This window comes from Zingiber officinale, chromosome 6A, assembly GCF_018446385.1.
Source record: "Zingiber officinale cultivar Zhangliang chromosome 6A, Zo_v1.1, whole genome shotgun sequence".
NCBI lineage: Eukaryota > Viridiplantae > Streptophyta > Magnoliopsida > Zingiberales > Zingiberaceae > Zingiber > Zingiber officinale.
Genome location: NC_055997.1, coordinates 97,171,406 through 97,191,559, shown reverse-complemented (window position 1 = coordinate 97,191,559; position 20,154 = coordinate 97,171,406). Strand labels below are relative to the sequence as shown.

Here is a 20,154-nt window from a genome sequence, read left to right as displayed (position 1 = left end):
AAATTTAAACTATTTATCTATTCATATCCTAAAGTACAAACCCTAAATATTTTGGGCATCAAAGCGCTTAAATTGAGCATATTATTCAGTTTATTAATAATGAATACTCAAAGCTAATATATATCTTTTAATTCTTCAATTAAAAAAGATAAAACACAAACACACTCATAAAACTGTAATTTGAACATCAAAACTACTTTTATTTGAGTCAGCGGAATGGATAACACCAATAATTATAACAATTTATCCATTCATAGCCCTAAAGTACAACCCTACAGATTTTGGGTATCAAAGTGCTTAAATTGAGTACATTATTCAATTTATTGAAAAACACTATAAAATTTGCACATATCTCACATTCCTTTAATTGAAGAAGATGCAATATAAAATCATTCGTAAAATTGTAATGCAGACATCTAAACTTAATTTTATTTAACCTCAACCTCACAAAATCGAAAACACCCATAAACTAAAGCTTCAATTTTTCACAGAGGAATAACAAATTAGTCGAAATCTAGGACATACAAATTTTATGTACCGATGATTCAAGGGTTTAAGAGGGTTTAGTTGGGTTCTGCCGCCTCTATGATTTTTGCCTTCAACGTCGATGGAGATGGTTTAGTGATAAAGTCGGAGTGCGTCGCCAATGGTTTGGAGTCGCGGAGGCGGAGTACGTCACCGAGGTTTAGAGTCGCGAAGTCATACGTCGAACGTTAGGAGAGAATGTATTCAATTGAACATTTTAAATCCAAGGACAATATAATAATTTCGCCAGAGTTAGGGAGTTGTAACAAATAAATTAATTTGGTCAGGTACCAAAAACAAATATATACTAACATAGGGACTAAACGTAAATGTTTAAATTTGAATGACGATTTAAAAATAATTTACTGTTCTTTTATTTCCTCAACCGATTAGGTAATAAATATTAGCTTTCAGGGTTTTTTTCCTCAATGTCTATTGGATTACTCTACCGCTACTTAACGGAAATATTACATTATAGCCACTCCAAGCTTACAATTGTTTTTCAATTTATAATTAATTCGACATACATACTAGCTCTTTTATATATATATATATATATATTCCACGACTGATTAAGCAATGCTATGTATTTTCCTAGACCCAAATAGCAAAAAACAGATGACTGTACTCATCCCCAGCAACCTATCCTAGAATTAACACGAAAAAGATAAATTACAAATATATGAAGATTCAAATTCTAAACATTAAGTTGACAACACCTTAATGATTAGACACCCAAGTGATTTAACTCACTTTTTATTACTTTACCTCAAGTGGACTGCACCTCAATCACTGGCCAATAGCCAAGTGATTTAACTCACTGTTTATTACTTGATTCTATAATTGTGAGCATACCATTGACATCACCCAGATACCTCAAGCCCCTTGTGTCATTTCCTAGCACAACTAGAATTTATTTACCACTATTTCATTTATAGCTTAGTATCAATGAAAACCTGGTATCCTTGGCACCTATTTCATCTTCATTAAGCTCCTCAATATCTTCCTAACACGTCATTCCCTTCAATGATTTGATATTCAATGCGAATGATGCGCTGCTCTGCAATATCAACACTGAAAATTGAAACCACAAACAGGCCATCAAAAAGGGATTTTTAAACAAAAAGGTTACTAAATGACCAAGCAAACAAACAAAAAAATTAGACATTTGCAGTAAAACAGTAATTTTTAGTTTCCTGCTGGGGTTTGTGAAACTAAAGCGCCATCAACATTGAACAACCCCAGTAGGCCAAAAGATGTTGATTTAGTAGCCGTGTTAACATTCTTCAATGCAGTCTCGTCAGCTCTTCCACTCTCTTGCAAAGCTCCTCCAATGTCACTCCCATCGAGGTTGCTATATCATCCATCCGACTGCGGCTGAGATCAAGGAAAGACTCGATCAAGTCTCCATCCAAGAAGTTCCTGGCATCTGCTGTCCTCTTCTCATTGTTGAAAGATCGCCACTGCTCATGGCTAAGGCCACCCACACCCTTTATTACCTTCACAAGGTTGGCTTGCAGCTTCTCAAAGAAAACATATTGGTCATGAGGCAAAGATGCAATAACACCAATGACCCCGTTGATTGTGCCAAATATGATAGTGGGAATGTTGCCTACTTCCGAGTCAGGAAGACGCATAACCAGAGAACCATGACGGAAGCGGTTGACAAATTCTCCAAGGTGGTATTCCCCAACAACTTCAAGACGTCCCCGTTCCTCATCTGATGCGGCATCACTATTTTTGCGCACTGTAAAAAGGTTATAGTTGTTCTCAGCACCAACAAAGACGTCATCATCAAGAATCTCAACAGCAGACATCCAGTTTGCATTATAATCTCGAGCTAGTTCCTCTATTGCACCTTCCTCATGCTGAAAAAAAACAAAGACCATATGGACTGAGAGAAAACAAAGTATGTGCTGGACAATAAACTCAGATCACTAAAATTAACTGGATGTAAATCATCTCAAGTCAACAAATTCTATGGGCAACATTCTAATTTATTTCGTTCATGCTGCTTCAAATTGAATACACAAATTTATTGGAAACTATAAATTTGAATACTCAATATAAGATATTGATCATAGACAATGAAAACCTTCCCCTTTAGACTTTAGTTTAAGTAAAAGGTATAAAAAAATAGTGATATATACTCTGTCCAAGCTAGCAAGGTGAAGCAAGATAAAATATAATTTTATTCGGAGACTACCAAAACAAAAAATGCAAATCCAAAACAAGACAGGGTCGTTCATGGTTAACAAGGAACAAAGGAGCAACAAACCAATACCTTGTATAACAACAGCGATATAGATTTCATCAGGTCACCAACCACAATGAAGTCTCCACGAGTTTGTACATAGAGAGCAAGTATATGCCCATGGTGTCCACATTCAGTTTGCAACTCACGTGATCCATCTTCTCTAAGTGTCCATTTGTATAGTTGGATCTTCTGATTAATGGCAGCTAGCAATTTGCCATTGAAAGCATTGAGTGAGTAAACTGCACCCTTAGTTTCTTTTTCAACAATTAATTGCAACTTCCCATCTTCCACTGCAAAAACCAGGATTCGCCCCTACAACATAGTGATTGCTCAAACAGTAAGTATCATGTAGGTGCTCTAGGATTGAACAGTACAAAAGAGTCGAATGGATTGTGTTGTATGCATGATCAAGGAGTAGCATATCTCACCAAATAGATCATACAAATACAAACAAATGCTTGAAATGCTCAAGCAAAATGTACTAGAAATTACAAGAAAATATTCTAACAATTGTACCAAAAGCTAAAGCTACTGAACAAGCATCTGAGAAGAGGGTCGCTTGTTACCCAAACCATATGGAGAAAAAGATGAAAGGTTCTGCTTAAATACAATGTTTGATTGAGAAGGATATACAAGAAGGTATGGATATGAAGAGAGAAAGTACTGTCTTCGTTAAGCATAACCCATATACAAGGATCAAAATGTCAGCAGAATCCATAGTTGAACACTCACCTTGCTAGGTTCGTTTTCTTCAGGCAAAACATAGGCAGTTCCAACACAGTAGTATGCATTATTATCATCTGAAAATGAACAGCTGATGATGGAGCAACCATATTCATAAGAGTCGAGCGGAAAAATTGACATGAACTCAAAAGTTTGATCATCCAACAGGCGAATGAAATGCATTTCAGTCTCCTCATTACTAATCTGGCAGTTCTTGAAACAACAAATTGAAAATGTTCGTGATTGTTCCTGATGGCAAATACGACGAGCATGTTGCCCCAAAGGAATTGTACGAATGTGAAGCTTTTGAATATCATCTATCGTACCAATTGATAGTTCGCCTTCCTTAGCGATAGCTAGACTGTTTGGAAACTAATAATGTCAATTAAATTTGAACAAGGAAGAAAATAAAAAAAAATGCAAAAACAATGCAACAGACACTTGAAAATTTGCATCTATCAACATTCAAGCATTAAGAAAATTTGACTGGTGCCAAAGAATCAACTCTTTAAATACGATGAACAAACACAGGTGGGCCATGTTTTCTCTGCCACCTAGCATTAGTTTAATAAAATATGGATGGAGCACAAGGTTCCAAATAATGTGATGCCAGGAAAAGTTATATGTAGTTTCCTACACTTATAAATTCACAAGCAACCAAAATGGTTGCATAACAAACTATATTTATTCAAGTTACAAAGAAGCACCCTCAATACTGATTAACAATACAGGACAATCTAATGCAAAAACATTGAAAAACAGGTAAGAACAGCTGAAGCCACACGTATAGTAGCCAAGACTCATTGCAAATTTCCATACCACAAAAAAATGAAACAAATTGGATCATTAGCAGAACACTGAATGGAGAAGAACCCATACAGCCAATAAAAGATCAAAACTTTCTTTGTCAGTTCATAAAGCCCTAGTGTCAGAGCATATTAACAACAATTCTGAAAAGAAAGATGAATAAAAATAAATAAGATGGCAGGCAAGACCAGCCCATTCTGATGTCACAAAAGTAAATTTGGTAAACAAGGCAACAAACTGACCTGAAATGCAAGCATGTATTTAATTGTACAATATTAGCATAAGCATGCACAGGACAATGGATGTAAAACAGATTATAAGAAAAAAAGAAATAGAAGAGTTGGAGAGAGTACCTGTCAGGAAAAGCAGCTGAATTAAATGGGCACATGTGACTGACTTCTTTCAAATTAACATTACTATAAAGCAACTTCTTGTTACTGCTGTAGATGACTGTAGGTCTATCTGATGCTGCAAACACATGTGTGGTGTCCTTTGAAGAAAAAGTTCTGAGTGTGATAGGTTGAGTACCAAGAGAAACTTTCTTCCTATTAGATAGCCCACCAGTATTAATATCCAGAAGAAAGTTTAAGAGGTGACCATCTCCAAGGGTACACAAAAGGTAGGATACCTGATAAGGAGCAACCGGACTTTAATAGAGACACATGGCATCTAAGATAAGCATGAGAATCAGCAGATCAAAGAAACATATTTAGGACAAATATCCATACCCCTTCAAAAGTACACTGAAGAATTGATCGAGGAATGATCTCTCCACCCAAATTTTCTTTTGTAAGTAGCTCTAGGCTTGGAAGTGAAAATATCCTGACAGTTAAATCAGTCCACATTCCGACTGCTGCTACTGTAGTATAATTTGGATTTTCACCTATTGGATTTATGTCAAGGCAAGATATCTCATATTCCAATTGTATATGTTTTACTTCAATCAACTTTTCTTTCTCAATCTCTAAATACACAAGATGACCACCACCAGTTGCCAACAAAACCTGCACTCCAGAAAACAGTCGCTATATCAGTGTGTTATTACAAAACTAAATTACTGGTATAATACCTCTTAATTATCAATAAAAATACAAGTTATCTTCATAGGAAAAATTCTAAAATCATATTTTTAAAAGCATGTTCCAGGCAAGAAAAATGGAGGTGAGCACTAATTTATCTTTCGGTAAAATACCATAAGGTGCAAAAGTTAAATATAATGGTGTCGACAAAAAAAAATCCAAAGATATAGAGAAACCAAAATTAAACCTGTGAGGCATTAGCAGTGGCAACATTGACCGAGTAACCTGATGGTGCATTCCATTCGTGCAACAACTGCCTTGTGGTAGAACTTACCAATCGAACAACAGTAGCAGTTACCTGTTGCATAATTATGTTAATGGCAAAATAAAACACAAAAATAATTTAAAAGGCTTGTTCATACTCTGTCCATGACCCATGACTACATAAAATATTATCATCTATAATTAGAATGATAATGAACTTAACAACAAATTTAAAGTAAAAGCATGGAAGTTGTCTAAAGATACATAAAGCCAGCGAAAAGACCCATTGTGAAACTGCACCTGAACAAGCTGATCATGGATAGCATTTTGACAAAACAGAGTTTGTTCTTCTGCAGAAAACCCTTCAATCTCTGATTCTTCCAACTCATCATCCATATTCATAGCAAGGACACGAGTCTCACTGATGAAGCTAACCACCAAGAGACTGTCATATGGATCATTAATAGAAGAGCGTAGGGACCATAACCCTTTGATACCCTGGAGTTCTACAGATGCCTATCCATGATGCAGAAATATAGTCAGAAAATTTTCAACTATGACAACCAAAGGCAGCAAAACAAAAATCCTACCTGTTCATTAATCCCTATTCCATTTCGAACTATCCGAAGGGAGCCATCTTTATAAGCACCAGAGCAAGTAACAACTTGACCCTGACCCTGCCTTTCTAGATCAACAACACAGAAATCGACAATGGGGCCCAGGTTGACATACGCTTCAAGAACTTCAACATATGAGCCCTTTGCATCAGGTTGCAGATTCAGTTTTATAAGCTGTTATGAACCAGTTTTTTTTCCACAAGTCTTAGTACTATAAAAAAAAGATAAAGCAAAAGGCTAAATACTAATTTAACAAGAATATGACAACAGAACATAACTACAACACAGAATGAATAATTTAGCAAGCTTAAGAAGAACAGAAGCAACAATAAATATTAATGGGCATTGCAATTAGTATACCTGTGAATCACCATAGCTTGAACCAACATATACAACTGCATTGTCAAGATATGATATTGTCGATGCAACAGTTGTCTCTCCCAAGTGCTCAATTTTCAGGCCATTTACCCTACAGCATAATGACAAAGAGGCTTTTCAGCAAAACAAGTCATTTAGTACCAACTATCTGGGATCAGCTAGCAGTCAAACAGATTTTACTTACGAAACAAGAAGTTAGAATCTTTAACCAAAATATTAGTTGAAACTTGAATATTTAAGAGATTAAAAACCTCAGTAGATTGAATCCATAAGTAATAAAGCAAGTACAGATGCTACACCTTTCCCTCTCATGTGTTATGACAAGAAGATGTATAAGGCCAGCATTATCACCAAGCAAGTACCGGGACCCATCGGCATCAACCCTTCCATAGGCTCTTGTAATCGACTGGGCACAACAAGAGAAAAATCCACAAAATCAGGAAAAGGTATGGAAATTTTGTTGGTTCTGTTCTGAAGAATTAAAACAGGGAAAGTGAATGGAGTAAAGCAACTTACTGGTCTGATAGGTATTGCTTTAAAGATAGTACCATTACAATAAACAATAGTCTCCTCCCCTATAATTATTACACCACCAAGTGGCATGGGAACAGGAATCAGAAGGCCAGCCCCGTTGTCAAGATTATTCTGTGACCATGGGCCCTCAACAAAGTCCTTATCCTTGAGCACAACTTCATATGTCTTAACATGTCGAGCATCCTTATTATCCTGCATTACATTCAGTTAATATATAAGTCTTGAAAGAATTAACCAGGTTACTTGGCTCAAATTTTTCATAAAATAAATCTAGTGAACTAAATTTTAAGGTCATTTATCCAAAAGCTAGAAGCGCAAGCAATGTCGGCATACAAACATATAACAAATAAAAGAATGTCAGTTTCAGTTAGATTATCATACATTATCATTAACCATATACTATAAGACTCACTGACTATGTATGCTTTTATCCTTAAGAAGTTATACTTTTGCAGTTAACTTGAACAAACATTTTCAGATGGTTTTATAACATCAAGGTCCTGTTACCCAGAATGCATGTATTACAGACTATGAAGAATGAGTACTAGATATCCACTGCCTTCCAATTTCTTGAAAAGAAAAAAAACAAAGATGGATTTCTTTCAAGCGGACAAGAAGAATTCCAGAATTCCAAAGCTTCAAGTGGAGAAGAATGTTAGGGCTTTTGGTGAGCAATGAATTCATTGAAGTCCATAATAAATGAAATAATACAGGCTTCAAGATTCTTAATTGAGTAAAAGATGAAAGAGGTAAGATCATATGGACATTAATAACACCTCCAAACTAGTGGATACAATAGTATTCTAGTGGCGACAAAAATTGTGAGGTGGGAAACCCCGCTCAAAACAAATGAAGAAGAATAGATAGTGAAAAAAAAAGAATAAGTTCCTCTCCCTGATACTAAATATCCTTACCACTGTCTCCAATTGTTTTAAAAAGTGAACTAAGTGATTAGTTCTGCTACTTTGCATACGAGGCACGGGCAATGGTTTGTTGCCCCATCCCCATCCTATAACATAGACAGGTGGATGTGGCAGCATCAATCAAATATGTTTAGGTGTGGGTCATATTCCCATTTCAACTCAATGTAGGAGAATATATTGCAATAAGGTCAATAGGTCCCTTTCCCAACCAATAGATGCACATTGCATTGTGATCTTGTTTTAATAAACCACTATATGATAAGGGATCACATCACAAATGGCATATATGGTCTGCATATGTTGTTAACTTTAGTATTCAAGAACATATGATCTATTAGGCCCTTGAACCAAATTTCAATTATATGGTGTTGGCATATGTGAGTCACACATACCATCATGCGGGTCACTTGTGGAGAAGACAAGGAACAGAACTTGTAGTTCATTCAAACAAGTTTTGGATAATTTAAATCAAATAAAATTTAAATTACTACTCATACTGATCCCTTCTCAATTATTAAGAGCTTTTATGATGTTTTCCTCCTAACAGAAGATTAGTTATTCTGATTGTGCAACACCTATATAAGCTTAATTATTGGTGAGGTAACCTATAAATGTCAATTTAACCACTTACATCACAAGTGTTCAATTACATGCCTATTAAACATTGTTAACCAAGATTTAAAATCTCATCCCGTGCCGAGGTTTCGGTCCACCGGAACGATACAGTTTCGGTATCGTATCGTGCCGTGCTGATACTATTTCGGTATTTTTTAATTATATATAGTAATTATTAGATAAATATGTTTATTGTGTATAATTTAAAAATAAGTTGTATATTTTATATAAATCCTCAATTATTGAACACCTTAATATGGTTAGAAAAATTAATTAAATATAGTTTTCTTTAAAAAAAATTGATCTATCAATAACTTGAATTAAAATTGATACATCATAATATGTTACCTTACTAATACGAAAAGCAGTAGCGTGAATCAAATGAAAATATTGATTCTTGCAATATTCTACTTAGGTCAACTTTATAGTTCTCCAACACCCAAATTAAATAATCATCCCATGACATACAATATTGATATTGATTTCTCCACATGTCCATTAGCGTGTCTCGATTCATCACCGCATATTAGATTTGAATTGGCACCACTGAAATTGGAACGGGTACAAAGGATGAGGATAAGAATAAGCATACGTCTCGGAGCTCTAGTATGACGGATCACCATATGATGCATCAGAATTATAATAAAAAGGTTGTGAGTATGATGAACTTCGACTCGAATCAATCTCAGCTAAACTCTTCCGCATATTTTGATAATTATGAGCTTTCTTTTATTTGTCCCTCTTATATCGACGTTGATATTGAATATCACTATTTCTAGCTCCATGATCAAAATTTTGAATTGCATGTGTGTAATCTATCTCACATGTCCATGGCTCCGGTGGTAGAGTAAGGGGGCATAATTTGTACCACTAGATGCATCACCACTGTCATCACTTCCATGAATACTTTCATGACTATCAACATCGCTATCCTTATTTCAAACTTCTCGTCAAATTACAATGTCAGAAGGTGATGATGTTTTATCAAGGTCATCATGTTCTTGCTCATTAATTGTATCGAGTAGATTTTCTCTAATTCTCAATTGACCCCTTCCCATAAAAGCAGGAGGTTTGCCTTTTTCTTTCTTTTTAGTAAAAATTATAGGAGCTTTTCCTTTGCCTTTATCTATGAACTTTGGTTGGGTTTGGGATTGGAATGTTTAAGAACGTCTAGACCGAGATCCAGAAAATCAAAATTCTTGATCAAAAGCTTCATCATCATCTTCTTCCTCACATATATCTCTTCTAGCTTGTATTTTTTCAATCTCTTGAGTAAGAAATTGAGATGGTCGTGCTGGATCTCCTACTTCATCAAGTAATGGATTCTCAGCCTCAACAGTGCTCCACCAATCCATCATTAGATCATTCTCAATTTGGACAAATCCAATATCAAATGGGTCTACATCACCAGTCTCTTCCTCATTCTCTTCTGTTATTGCTCTTAATTGAAGACGCATATTATAATAAACGTAGACCATCTTCTCCAAGCGACGATAAGAAAGATGATTTCGTACTTTTGTATGAATGAGGGAGAACGTTGACCAATTTCTTTCACAACCACTTGAAGACGTGTGAGAGAATTTGTACCGCATTCTTTTTTAAATTTAGAACTGATCCTCCATATTGCAACACCAGTCAACTATAAGATAAATAAGAACAAAATTAAAATAGTATTTACCTATGTTAACATGTTAACAATAATTAGTAATAATTTTAACTATATTTACCTGTATCCATCTTATAGTTGCATGATACTGCAATAGGATCACTAAAAGAACCATGTCTTTCGAAATAATCGACTTTCATTAATAGTCTCGCCAATTGATTCTATATTTGTATGTAGTCTTGATATTACATGTCTGAGACCACTAATAAATCATTATTTGTACCAAGATTATAACGATATTGATATGTCGGATTGAGATAATAACCTACAATAATTAAACATATATAATTATTAATAACAATATTAAAAAAAATTATTAAAAAATACGTACCGGTCAAATAAATAAATTTTCCCATTTGATCGTCCCATCTTGTAGTGATTATATCAATGTAATGTTGATACTTGGTTGGTGATTCTAGACTGCTCTTAATTTCCTCTTTTGCTTCATGAATTAAGCGATAAACATTGTCCATTTGTGGCTTCTTGTCCATATCAACTTTATGTAGAACAATGTACAATGGTTCTATTGCTATAAGAATATCTGTGATATCGTCCCAAAATCTGACAGATATAATAATTTTTTGCACCTCCTTACCTTCAATCGTGTTAAAATATTGAGAGGCTTCCCAATCCTTAGAAGAGAATATAGCCTTCAATCCAACTTTTTCTAATTCAGCAATTTTAACAAGAGAAAGTGAGTGACAAACCCTATTAATAAATTTCCTCATTAATCTATGAACCCAATGATGATTATAGAGGAATTTTGTTAAAGATTAACCTTTTTTCACTACCTTCTTTACTATATCAAGCTTACTAATATCTACCATCATCAAATCGATATAATGTGCTGCGCATGGTATCCAAAATAATGTTTGATACTTTTGCTTCAATAGCTCTCTAGCCCTTTTAAAGTTGGCACCATTCCTGCACTATATGTTCTGCACCTATCTCGTGAACTACACTATCCATCAAACGATATAAGTAGGGTGCATCATGATAGTCTGTAGTTGCATCAATAGATTTATGAAATATCATCTTTCTATTGCAGTATAGTAGAAAGTTGACAATGCTCATCCGTGTAGGTCCTGTCCAGTCATCACACATCAGCATAACCCTATATAAGCTCCATTGCTTCTTGCACGATAGGATCCAAGTCTTGATCTCCTCCACTTGTTCATCTAAATATGAACCGACAATTTTATATGCAGTCGGAGGTTGAATACCAGGATCAATATTTTGGATGTTGGACACCATGCTATGATAGTATGTGTTGCTTGCTGCATTAGGGGGAATATGGTTAAAATGAAAAAATTTAGCAATACTTTTACCGATTGATTTCTTCTTCTCTTTGGAATATGCATCATCAATCCTAGTCTGTTTGCTAATTTGGTCTGGGAATGTCAGTGGATCAATATCAGCAATATTAACTGCATGTCTTCGTCCCATAGAAGGAAAAAAACAACCAATACCATCTTGTGTTGAAGTAATATGAACACTTACATACCAAAGCCGCCACTTCTATGCCGCATATCTTGCTCATAGTCATATTGAGTTCGAGAGACAAGCTGCTAAAATTTTTTCATCATTTGGAACTTCACCACGAACTTCAAATTCATCATAGATTGATTTTTTAGAGCTTCGACTATCAACAAGTTCACATTGTCGTTGTTGTTTATTCATTAATGTTTTTTTGCCTTCAAGTTTCTCTTTTATTGAACGATAAACTTCTTGATAAACTTTTGGACAATTAAAAACATCAGGATATCCACAAGCAAGATGATGTTTTAAATGTGTGACCCCACCGCCACGTCCTATCATATCGCAATGCAAACATTGCCAATGGAATCGATTTTCTAATCGACGTGTGTCTCCAAGCTAGATCATGAGATTGTTATTTTGGTGTCATTACCTAAGCATTATACAAAAATTAAAAATAATACACATTTCCATATAATGATCATTATTTTATAACGTCAAGAATGTATTTATCAATATAAATTTACAAATTAAGTATATAAACTATAAAAAGCAACTTCCTGAAATTTGAAGCAATCTCCTAAAAATATTAAGTCATCTTTCTCAATTTAAAACGATCAGAATTGCACAAGATTATAAGTATTTTATTAGGAATCATAAACTTGACAGCATACAAAGCTACTAAAATAAAGGGCATGTAATATTTCCTAAACATATCAAGTAAAGACATTCTAAAACAAATATATATATGACGAAACATTCTCTAAAAAAACTATATATTTATATGTTCAGGAAGCCAGAATCATAAAAGTATAAAAGTTAAATATGTTAATATTCATGGATTCAAATTTCAAATTAATTCTAAGATAAAAAAAATATTATATATAATAAATATATAAATTAACATAAAGATGTTATTTATATATAATAATTATACAAATTAATTAATTAATTATTATTTGTAAAAAATATAAAATAATAAAAATATCAGAATATAAATTTAATTTATTAGATTTTTTAGAATATTTTTAAATGAAATTTAAAATAAAAAATAGAATATATATCTGAAATTTTATAATTTGTTTGAATTTTTAAATGAAATTTAAAATAAAAAAAATATTAGAATATAAATCAGATTTATATTTTTAAATATAATCTAAAACATTAAAAAATAATTTTTCAGAATATTAAATAAAATTTTAATTTTAAATATATTTTTTTATATATTTTATTGAGATAGTTTAATTAGGATTTATAAAAATCTGTTTGGCTACTCAGGAATTGTTTAAATTAATTAAATCTAAAATTTAATTTATTTTCTAAAAAAACTAGGGCACAGCAGCAGTGGCAAGCAATGACGGATCGTCGGGTTCAGCGTCGTCGAAGGCGTCCAACGATAATTCCGACGTCGCCAGAGCCATCCGGCACCGCATGTGACGCATCCGAGACGAGGATACCGATAAATAAGGGAAATTATACCTCTGAAGTGGTCGTTGCTCTTGTTGCCGCCTCGCTACTACTCGCCTCGCCACTGTCGCCTCGTTGCTGCTCGCCTCGCTGCCGCCTCGCCACTGCCACCTCGTTGCTGCTTGCCTCGCATCATCGCTGCTACTCGATCGCTCTCTGGTGCCTTTTTATAGATTATTTTTTACATTCTACTTGTCGGCGATCGATTAATCGCGACATAAGGAATTGATTTGATTCCTTCTGTCACTCGATTAATCGATCGCGACGGCACGTGTATCACGCACCAAAATCATAGCGTGTCTAGTGTCGGTTTCGGCCGAGCGATGGAACGGTAAAAACCGTTCGTGCCATCGGCACGAAACGACATTCTTTTTCTTGTTAACTAATATAGATTGTTATATATTGTTTGTTTCACATTGTATGGTTATGCAATGTGTAAAGAACGACTTAGTAAAGATCAAGTACAAAGATTGTGTTAGAGTGGAGATCTCGCTTGGTTAAGAAGTTTGTTGATGGCAATGAAGGCTATTAACCATATAGCAAAGAAAATGAGTGCAAATACCTAGATAGTACCCTCTATGACTTATATTTGTAGTTCATCTATATGTATAATAAACCCCTTATACTTAAAATATTCACATAGAGGTCCATAACAAAGAACATGGGTCATTAAGTAAGCATCATATAATAAATTTAAATAGTATCAATGGAAGAGCATTATACTCTTACCTGGTATAGGACTACAATTGTAGGCCTTGAACATCCATAGAGAAATTTTATGTCCAGAACTTGAAGTTCTTCAAGCCTGTGAAGTAAATCAAATATTAGAGAAAATTTGATTCACTAAAATTTGAAGCTAACATCTTACATATTGCTATCTTGCTTGAGAATGAGAGCTACAACGGACTTTTAGATTACACAACAATAATAAACTTGCAGGTGTACACCGTTTTCATAACTAGGAAAAAAAAACTCTTGCAATACAAACAAAGCAAATTTAAGAAATGGCACTTTAGATATCTGACTGAAGTGATTTGCAATCAGGACAACAATCAAACTGAATCAAACTGAAGGATGCAATTTCTAGGCATACAATGATCAATAAGAAGAATGAACAGGATGTGGAACTAGAGACTGGAGTGGGGCAGAAAGTGGATGATCGATAAAGAGTTGGGCATTCTATATTCTCTTTCCCTCTTTCTTTTCTCTCTTTCTTCAAGTGGTGTTGCCACCTGCTCCACCTTCCTTGCTGTGTGGGTGCCACCAACCCAAGTCGTTACCTCCTCCTGGCAGTTTCTCTTTCTCTCTCACTCTTTCTCTCAGTTCCTATTTCTCCCTTCTGTCTTTGATATGCAGGCAGCCATCAACACCTGGAGCTAGGGCAGCCACTGTAACATCCAGCAACAGTGGCTCATTGCTGGTGGCTCACTGCTTTGTCAATGCATTCATGCATGGACCAAACATCTTATGTAACCTAGAGCAAATCACAAAGTCAACATGGAGGTTTGAAATAGGCTAATATGAGTAGACATCTCTCTATCGAATTGGCATATCTAGAAGAGATCCCCAATCAACTGATAAGCACAAGAAATATCACTTATATTCACATCTCTTTCATGTGTCCACATCTTGAAGCATGACAAAAAGCATCAGCTACATGCTCATAGAGTTCATTGCTTACCAAAGTAGGGCTAATAGTATTAATTCTCTTCCAGGTGTTTACTTCAGACTCAAAAATCTTAGCAGTATTGGTTGATAAATTGCTCTAATTGATCTTGACCCACGATCCAAACTTTACCAGCTGCTTTCCATAAAGCATAATTTTTCATATTGAATTCTCTAAAGCAACAATCATGGAGCCTATAGTTTAGCACATGTATGAGAATTGGTAAATATGCAATGCATAATTTTGTACACTTGTAATATGATAACATACAAATAGGTAACGGGGGCTGCCAGGATGGACTTAACCACTATTATATTCTCCCATCTGAGACTCAGTATTTTATCTATAAAATTTAAAAATTTAATCAATAAATTCAAAATGCTAGTGCAACAGGGAGTTTTTGAGATAATAATACAGATATGAATAGATAAAGGTGGATGTAAAAGGCACAATGCACAAAACAACTATCACTATGAATTTTTAATCAATGTCTACACATCAAAACTGATCAGCTTTTTGGGGAATTGAAATGTGAGCATGGCTTAAACAATCAAAGCTGCAAACTCAGAGCAGCTCCAAAAGCACCACCATCATAATGTAGTCGTATTAATCTTTGGGACTGAGAGCTAACACAGTGGCTCTGACAACTTGAAAAAAGGGCATCCTAATTCTCCAGCCTTTCAAGTTCATGATTTAGACTTAACAAAATCAACTATCACCACAATATAGATCAGAAGTTCATGGAGAAATTAGTTCAGGATTAGTCATAGCATTTGGCATGATACCCACTTGGAAGATTTTTGGGTACCTGATGTTAAAAGCTTCCTTTAACTGTCCTTTATTATCAAATGGTATAACCTGAGCAAAAGATGAAAAACAAACTATCACATGCGCAAACACAAAACATGAAGGAATGGATATTAATAAGAAGAAATTATGACCTCACATATTGATTATCTAAATTACCTTAAATAGTCCATCATATAGGTGTAGACCGATTAATCTACAGTCAGGATCAATTAGACCAATCTACAAGAACGAGGACACAATTGATCAGATAGACAGGCTCTAGAAAGAAATAGAGATAAAAACCAGAGAAAAGAAAAAATGATTTTACACTCAATCTCCACATAAAGACCAGCCAGAATAAATGAATCAACAGAAAGAATTATTATATCCTATAACATTCATTAGCCTTTCCAATTCCAAGAAAATGAATATAGTATTCCATCAGACCAGGAAACTTCATGTGTTTTCCCAGAAAAAGGTGCACAAAAAACAAAATAAAATATCTTCTGTTTGACAAACAAAAAAATTCCAGTATGACCTTTTTGGAGATAATATCAATTCGGAAGACTTTTCGAAAAGCAATTTGACCTCATAAGAAAATCTAAAGTTCACATACGTATAAGCATCATGGTATAACCAGTGATTAGTGCAGCAGAGATCAAAATCAGATGGATATATAAGGTTATTAGAATAGATTAAATCAAAATTAGTATTATTCAGAAGCAATTAGATAATTTAATAGATAACCCAAGATGAAGTATGCTAAAACAGGATTGATATGTTTACATATAACTCATATATTATATAGTTAAACAAATGAATTAATTAATGTTGAAGGCATGAGGAATGAAAAAGACCAAGAAAGTTCTAAATAGTGCAGTTCTATAAACATATGCACGAATAAAATTAAAATATCAGTAATACTAAATGGCCACTGGTGTATAGCATTGTGTAGAATTTGATAGAGGTATAAGATCTCATAATGGTAGGAACTAACAGCGTTTATTATTGTTAGTATACTTGGTATATTGAGGCAAAATAAAAATGTGTCTTCTAGCCAAACTATTCTAAAACCTAAATAAGAATAACTACAATTATTTGAACAACTACAACAAGCAATATGTCCCCACTATTTGGATAGTTAACACAATCTTTTCCTCCATTGAGCTTCATCTAAGGATATAAGAATACTAGCACCAGCAATGATAATTCCTCAAAAACAACAATTTCAATCTGCAGCTTCATTTTATTACCATATTTCAGGAGCCCATGGATGATCTAGTAACATAGACAAAGGCTATCAGAATGAACCTTCAATGATCAATTCAGTTTTTCACATATCATCAAGTACCTAGTACATTTCTCAAACACAAATGAATTTCTTATATGAAACAATTTATACCTGCCCATTATCTGTTGGACGACCAATTCGATCAGAAACATCTCCCATAGCTCTGCACATCAAGGAAAATTATGTGCTTCAGTAAAATAGCACCAGCACTCAAACTTGTTAGTCACTATTCATGAAAAAGATAATCACGAATATGCATATTCTCCAAGATATATTAATGGAAGTAATGCATCTTTACAATACAATACAATACAATACAACGAACATGATTGGTAAAAATATGAGAAGAGTAAACACTGAAATGAGACTAAGCACTTGCAAACTATTGGAAAAGCAATGCACAATTATAAACTGAGTTACCTGAAGCAAGCAGCAGTGATGAGATTTAAAAATCAACAATTTACAATTTATTCCTATATGAAAATTAAAAATGTTAAGATTATGAATGACATCCACTATGTGATAGATAATTGAATAATCAGTCCAGTGGTAGTCAAGGAGTTTGTTCTCAGCAGGATCACAAACTTCCAGGTCTTGTAGCTGTACTTAAGCTAATGCTAAAAACTTTACAAAATAACACAGCCCATGTGAAACAGTTCCTTCCATTGAGTGGCAAACACAAGGGAGACAAACAACGGCAACAACCACTGATGGGCTGGTAACTCGGTGGCACTAACCAACAATCCTGATGGGCAACAAAGGGTTGTTGATTCCGCGGGTGAGTAGAAGACAAGTACGAAGATTTTTGTACATGTGGGGAGCGTTGTGAATAGTGTGGTAATAGTGCGGGAAATAACTTTTACTAGTGTAAAGAAAAGTTGTCTTCCCCTGACTATCCACATTTCTACTTACCAAGAATATATTCTCCATTGACTGTGATTTTCCATGAAGACAAACATTGGAAAGCCCAAAAACATTTTATGGGAAAAATTCACAAAATAAATAAATTCTAAGTGATATTTTGCATGGTGCATAATTTTAAAATTCACCCTTTATCTTTAGCTTTCATTCTCGTGATTGGTTCAAATCTAAGTCCTAAAAGATTAAAAAGAAAAATCAGATATTATGTCTTGTATAATGCTAATACCAAATCATTATTCCACCTTTTCCAACTTTTAAAGAAAAACATAGCATATTTTCATTACCTAGTAATAAGCTCAGATGTATCTGGATCCCATTGAAGGACACAAAATTTGTATCTCTCTGTAGAAATGAAAAGAAAATCCTGGGGTTCACCCTGTACAAATGAAGAGAGAGAGAGAGAGAGAGAGCGTTAGTAAAGAACTAATTTTTCAAAAGGAAAAAGAATATCAAATATAAATAGACTCACATGAGGACGAAAGAGTTCAAGTGTTGCAATTCTTCCATATATAGGTACGTCCAACATAGGCTGCATTGACAAAATGATAATTCTTGAATCATGAATCTTGCAATAAAATAAATCAGGCACTTTGTTTTGAATTTTTGCCTTAAAAAATGAAACATTCATATAACTAAATTAAGGAAACCATCCATCAAAGCTATTCAAGAGATGATGAAAATGTCTAAGGTATACAATTAAATTAGGACAGAAAATTAACAAAAAATTGAATTCCTAAATTTTTTTTAAAACAAATCTAATACTCAACTTGCATGTCATCTAACTGAAACAATATTACTGCTGTCCATGTCATAAAAAACAAAAATCTAGGTAGAAGCGATTCCACATTGATTTACATTGTAGGAATTTGTAATGGCTTCCTCCAAAACTAATTCATTCAGTGAAAAAAAAAGTTCATATTCAAATAAAATTTCCTAAATATGTTTCCATTCAAGAAGTCATCTCTTATTGTGAATTATACGGATAGTCATTTTTTGGGTGTAAATTTCCTGGAGTAAAAAATTCTTCCATAGAATATATATAAGCAGCCATTTGGTTAGAACAAGTTGATATTAACAAACATGCTATGACAAGGCGTGAAAAAATAATCATGTTATATAAAGACTGCTTGAATAATCAAGCATGGTTTCAAGGATTCTACTTGAACATCTAGGTCACTTTCATGTCCAATAAATCAACTGTTCTCCATGATTTCCAGTTTTCAAAACAGGTTCAACAGCCTCTAAAAAAAATATTAATAAGAGTATGCTGCAAGAGATTATCTTTTAACAAATAAGAATTTGTATTTACATGAATAATCTAATGAGTGAATATATAAGATATCTAGCCGGGAAGAAAATTACCTGCAGCCCGTGAGCAGTAAGCAAATGAATCTCAATGCGCGTGCATTTGCTGAGAAATATATACTTATGTATTAACAAAAAAACAAAAGGAAAATATTCATGCACAAGTGAGATATATAATATCCAATCATTGTAAGTAACAGTAGAAGCTGTGCGGGCATCACGAAGACCAAACCTTAAAAAAGCGTATAGTGTATCATCGTACTCCAAACATATAACTATAAAAAAAACATCAAGAGAAACTATGGAAAAGGCGTTTTTTTTTTTACAGAAAACTGTTCGAACTAACCTTGAGAACCAAATTGAATATGAGACCTATTCGACCACTCCAATAACAATCTAATGCGTAGACTTTTAAAACATTAAGACTAACTAAAACAAGGCCCTCCAATCTAAACCCTAATAAATTCAATCGCCGCCAAGATTCAGAAAACACGACCTACGAGCTGAAAGTCCACCGATCCAAACAATACAAATGATGAAAGATAATAAAGTGAACACATATTTTACGCAATGATGAGGTTGAGCTCTTGGGGACTGGTGAAGTTGCCGACGCATGAGTGAGTGACGTTGGTCGGCTTATGAGCCGTCACCACATAGTTCCACACACTCATCGCTGCGCTTCTGCCACTTCCCTGCTTCTTCCGTCGCCGCTGCCGCTGCCGCTGCCGCCGCCCCCGCCCCCGCCGAAGAGTGCAATTGAGGAAGGAGAGACGGAGCGAAGGGTTTCTCCGAATGCTATCGCGGTAAGGTCGGTCTTAGCTCCGCCGATTAGTAGTCCAACCGCATCACACGCGTGAGGGGCATGTGCCACCATCTTGGGCCTATAAGTACTAATTAATTAATGGGCTTTG

The 20,154-nt window shown here is 34.4% G+C and overlaps 1 protein-coding gene across 1 annotated transcript; it reads right to left on the bottom strand.

The window, feature by feature from the left end:
• Nucleotides 1–1,621: 1,621 nt before the first annotated feature.
• Nucleotides 1,622–20,083, bottom strand: LOC121997056 (DNA damage-binding protein 1a). Its single transcript, XM_042551274.1, has 19 exons — nt 19,811–20,083; nt 19,301–19,349; nt 18,408–18,467; nt 18,223–18,314; nt 17,129–17,180; nt 15,904–15,966; nt 15,746–15,795; nt 14,001–14,076; nt 7,107–7,316; nt 6,890–6,996; nt 6,573–6,681; nt 6,186–6,386; nt 5,896–6,111; nt 5,579–5,689; nt 5,041–5,316; nt 4,666–4,940; nt 3,515–3,866; nt 2,810–3,094; nt 1,622–2,393 (listed from the first exon to the last, which is right to left on the bottom strand). The coding sequence occupies exons 1-19, from the start codon at nt 19,912–19,914 to the stop codon at nt 1,812–1,814; spliced, it is 3,270 nt and encodes a 1,089-aa protein (XP_042407208.1). The 5' UTR covers nt 19,915–20,083; the 3' UTR covers nt 1,622–1,811.
• Nucleotides 20,084–20,154: the final 71 nt, after the last annotated feature.

Coding starts and splice junctions, on each gene's coding strand:
- LOC121997056 (XM_042551274.1), bottom strand. CDS start 19,914: ATGAGTGTGTGGAACTATGTGGTGACGGCTCATAAGCCGACCAACGTC. Junction 18,468..19,300: donor TTACTGCTCACGGGCTGCAG/GTAATTTTCTTC, acceptor TTGTCAATGCAG/CCTATGTTGGACGTACCTAT. Junction 3,095..3,514: donor AAGAAAACGAACCTAGCAAG/GTGAGTGTTCAA, acceptor ACTATGTTGTAG/GGGCGAATCCTGGTTTTTGC.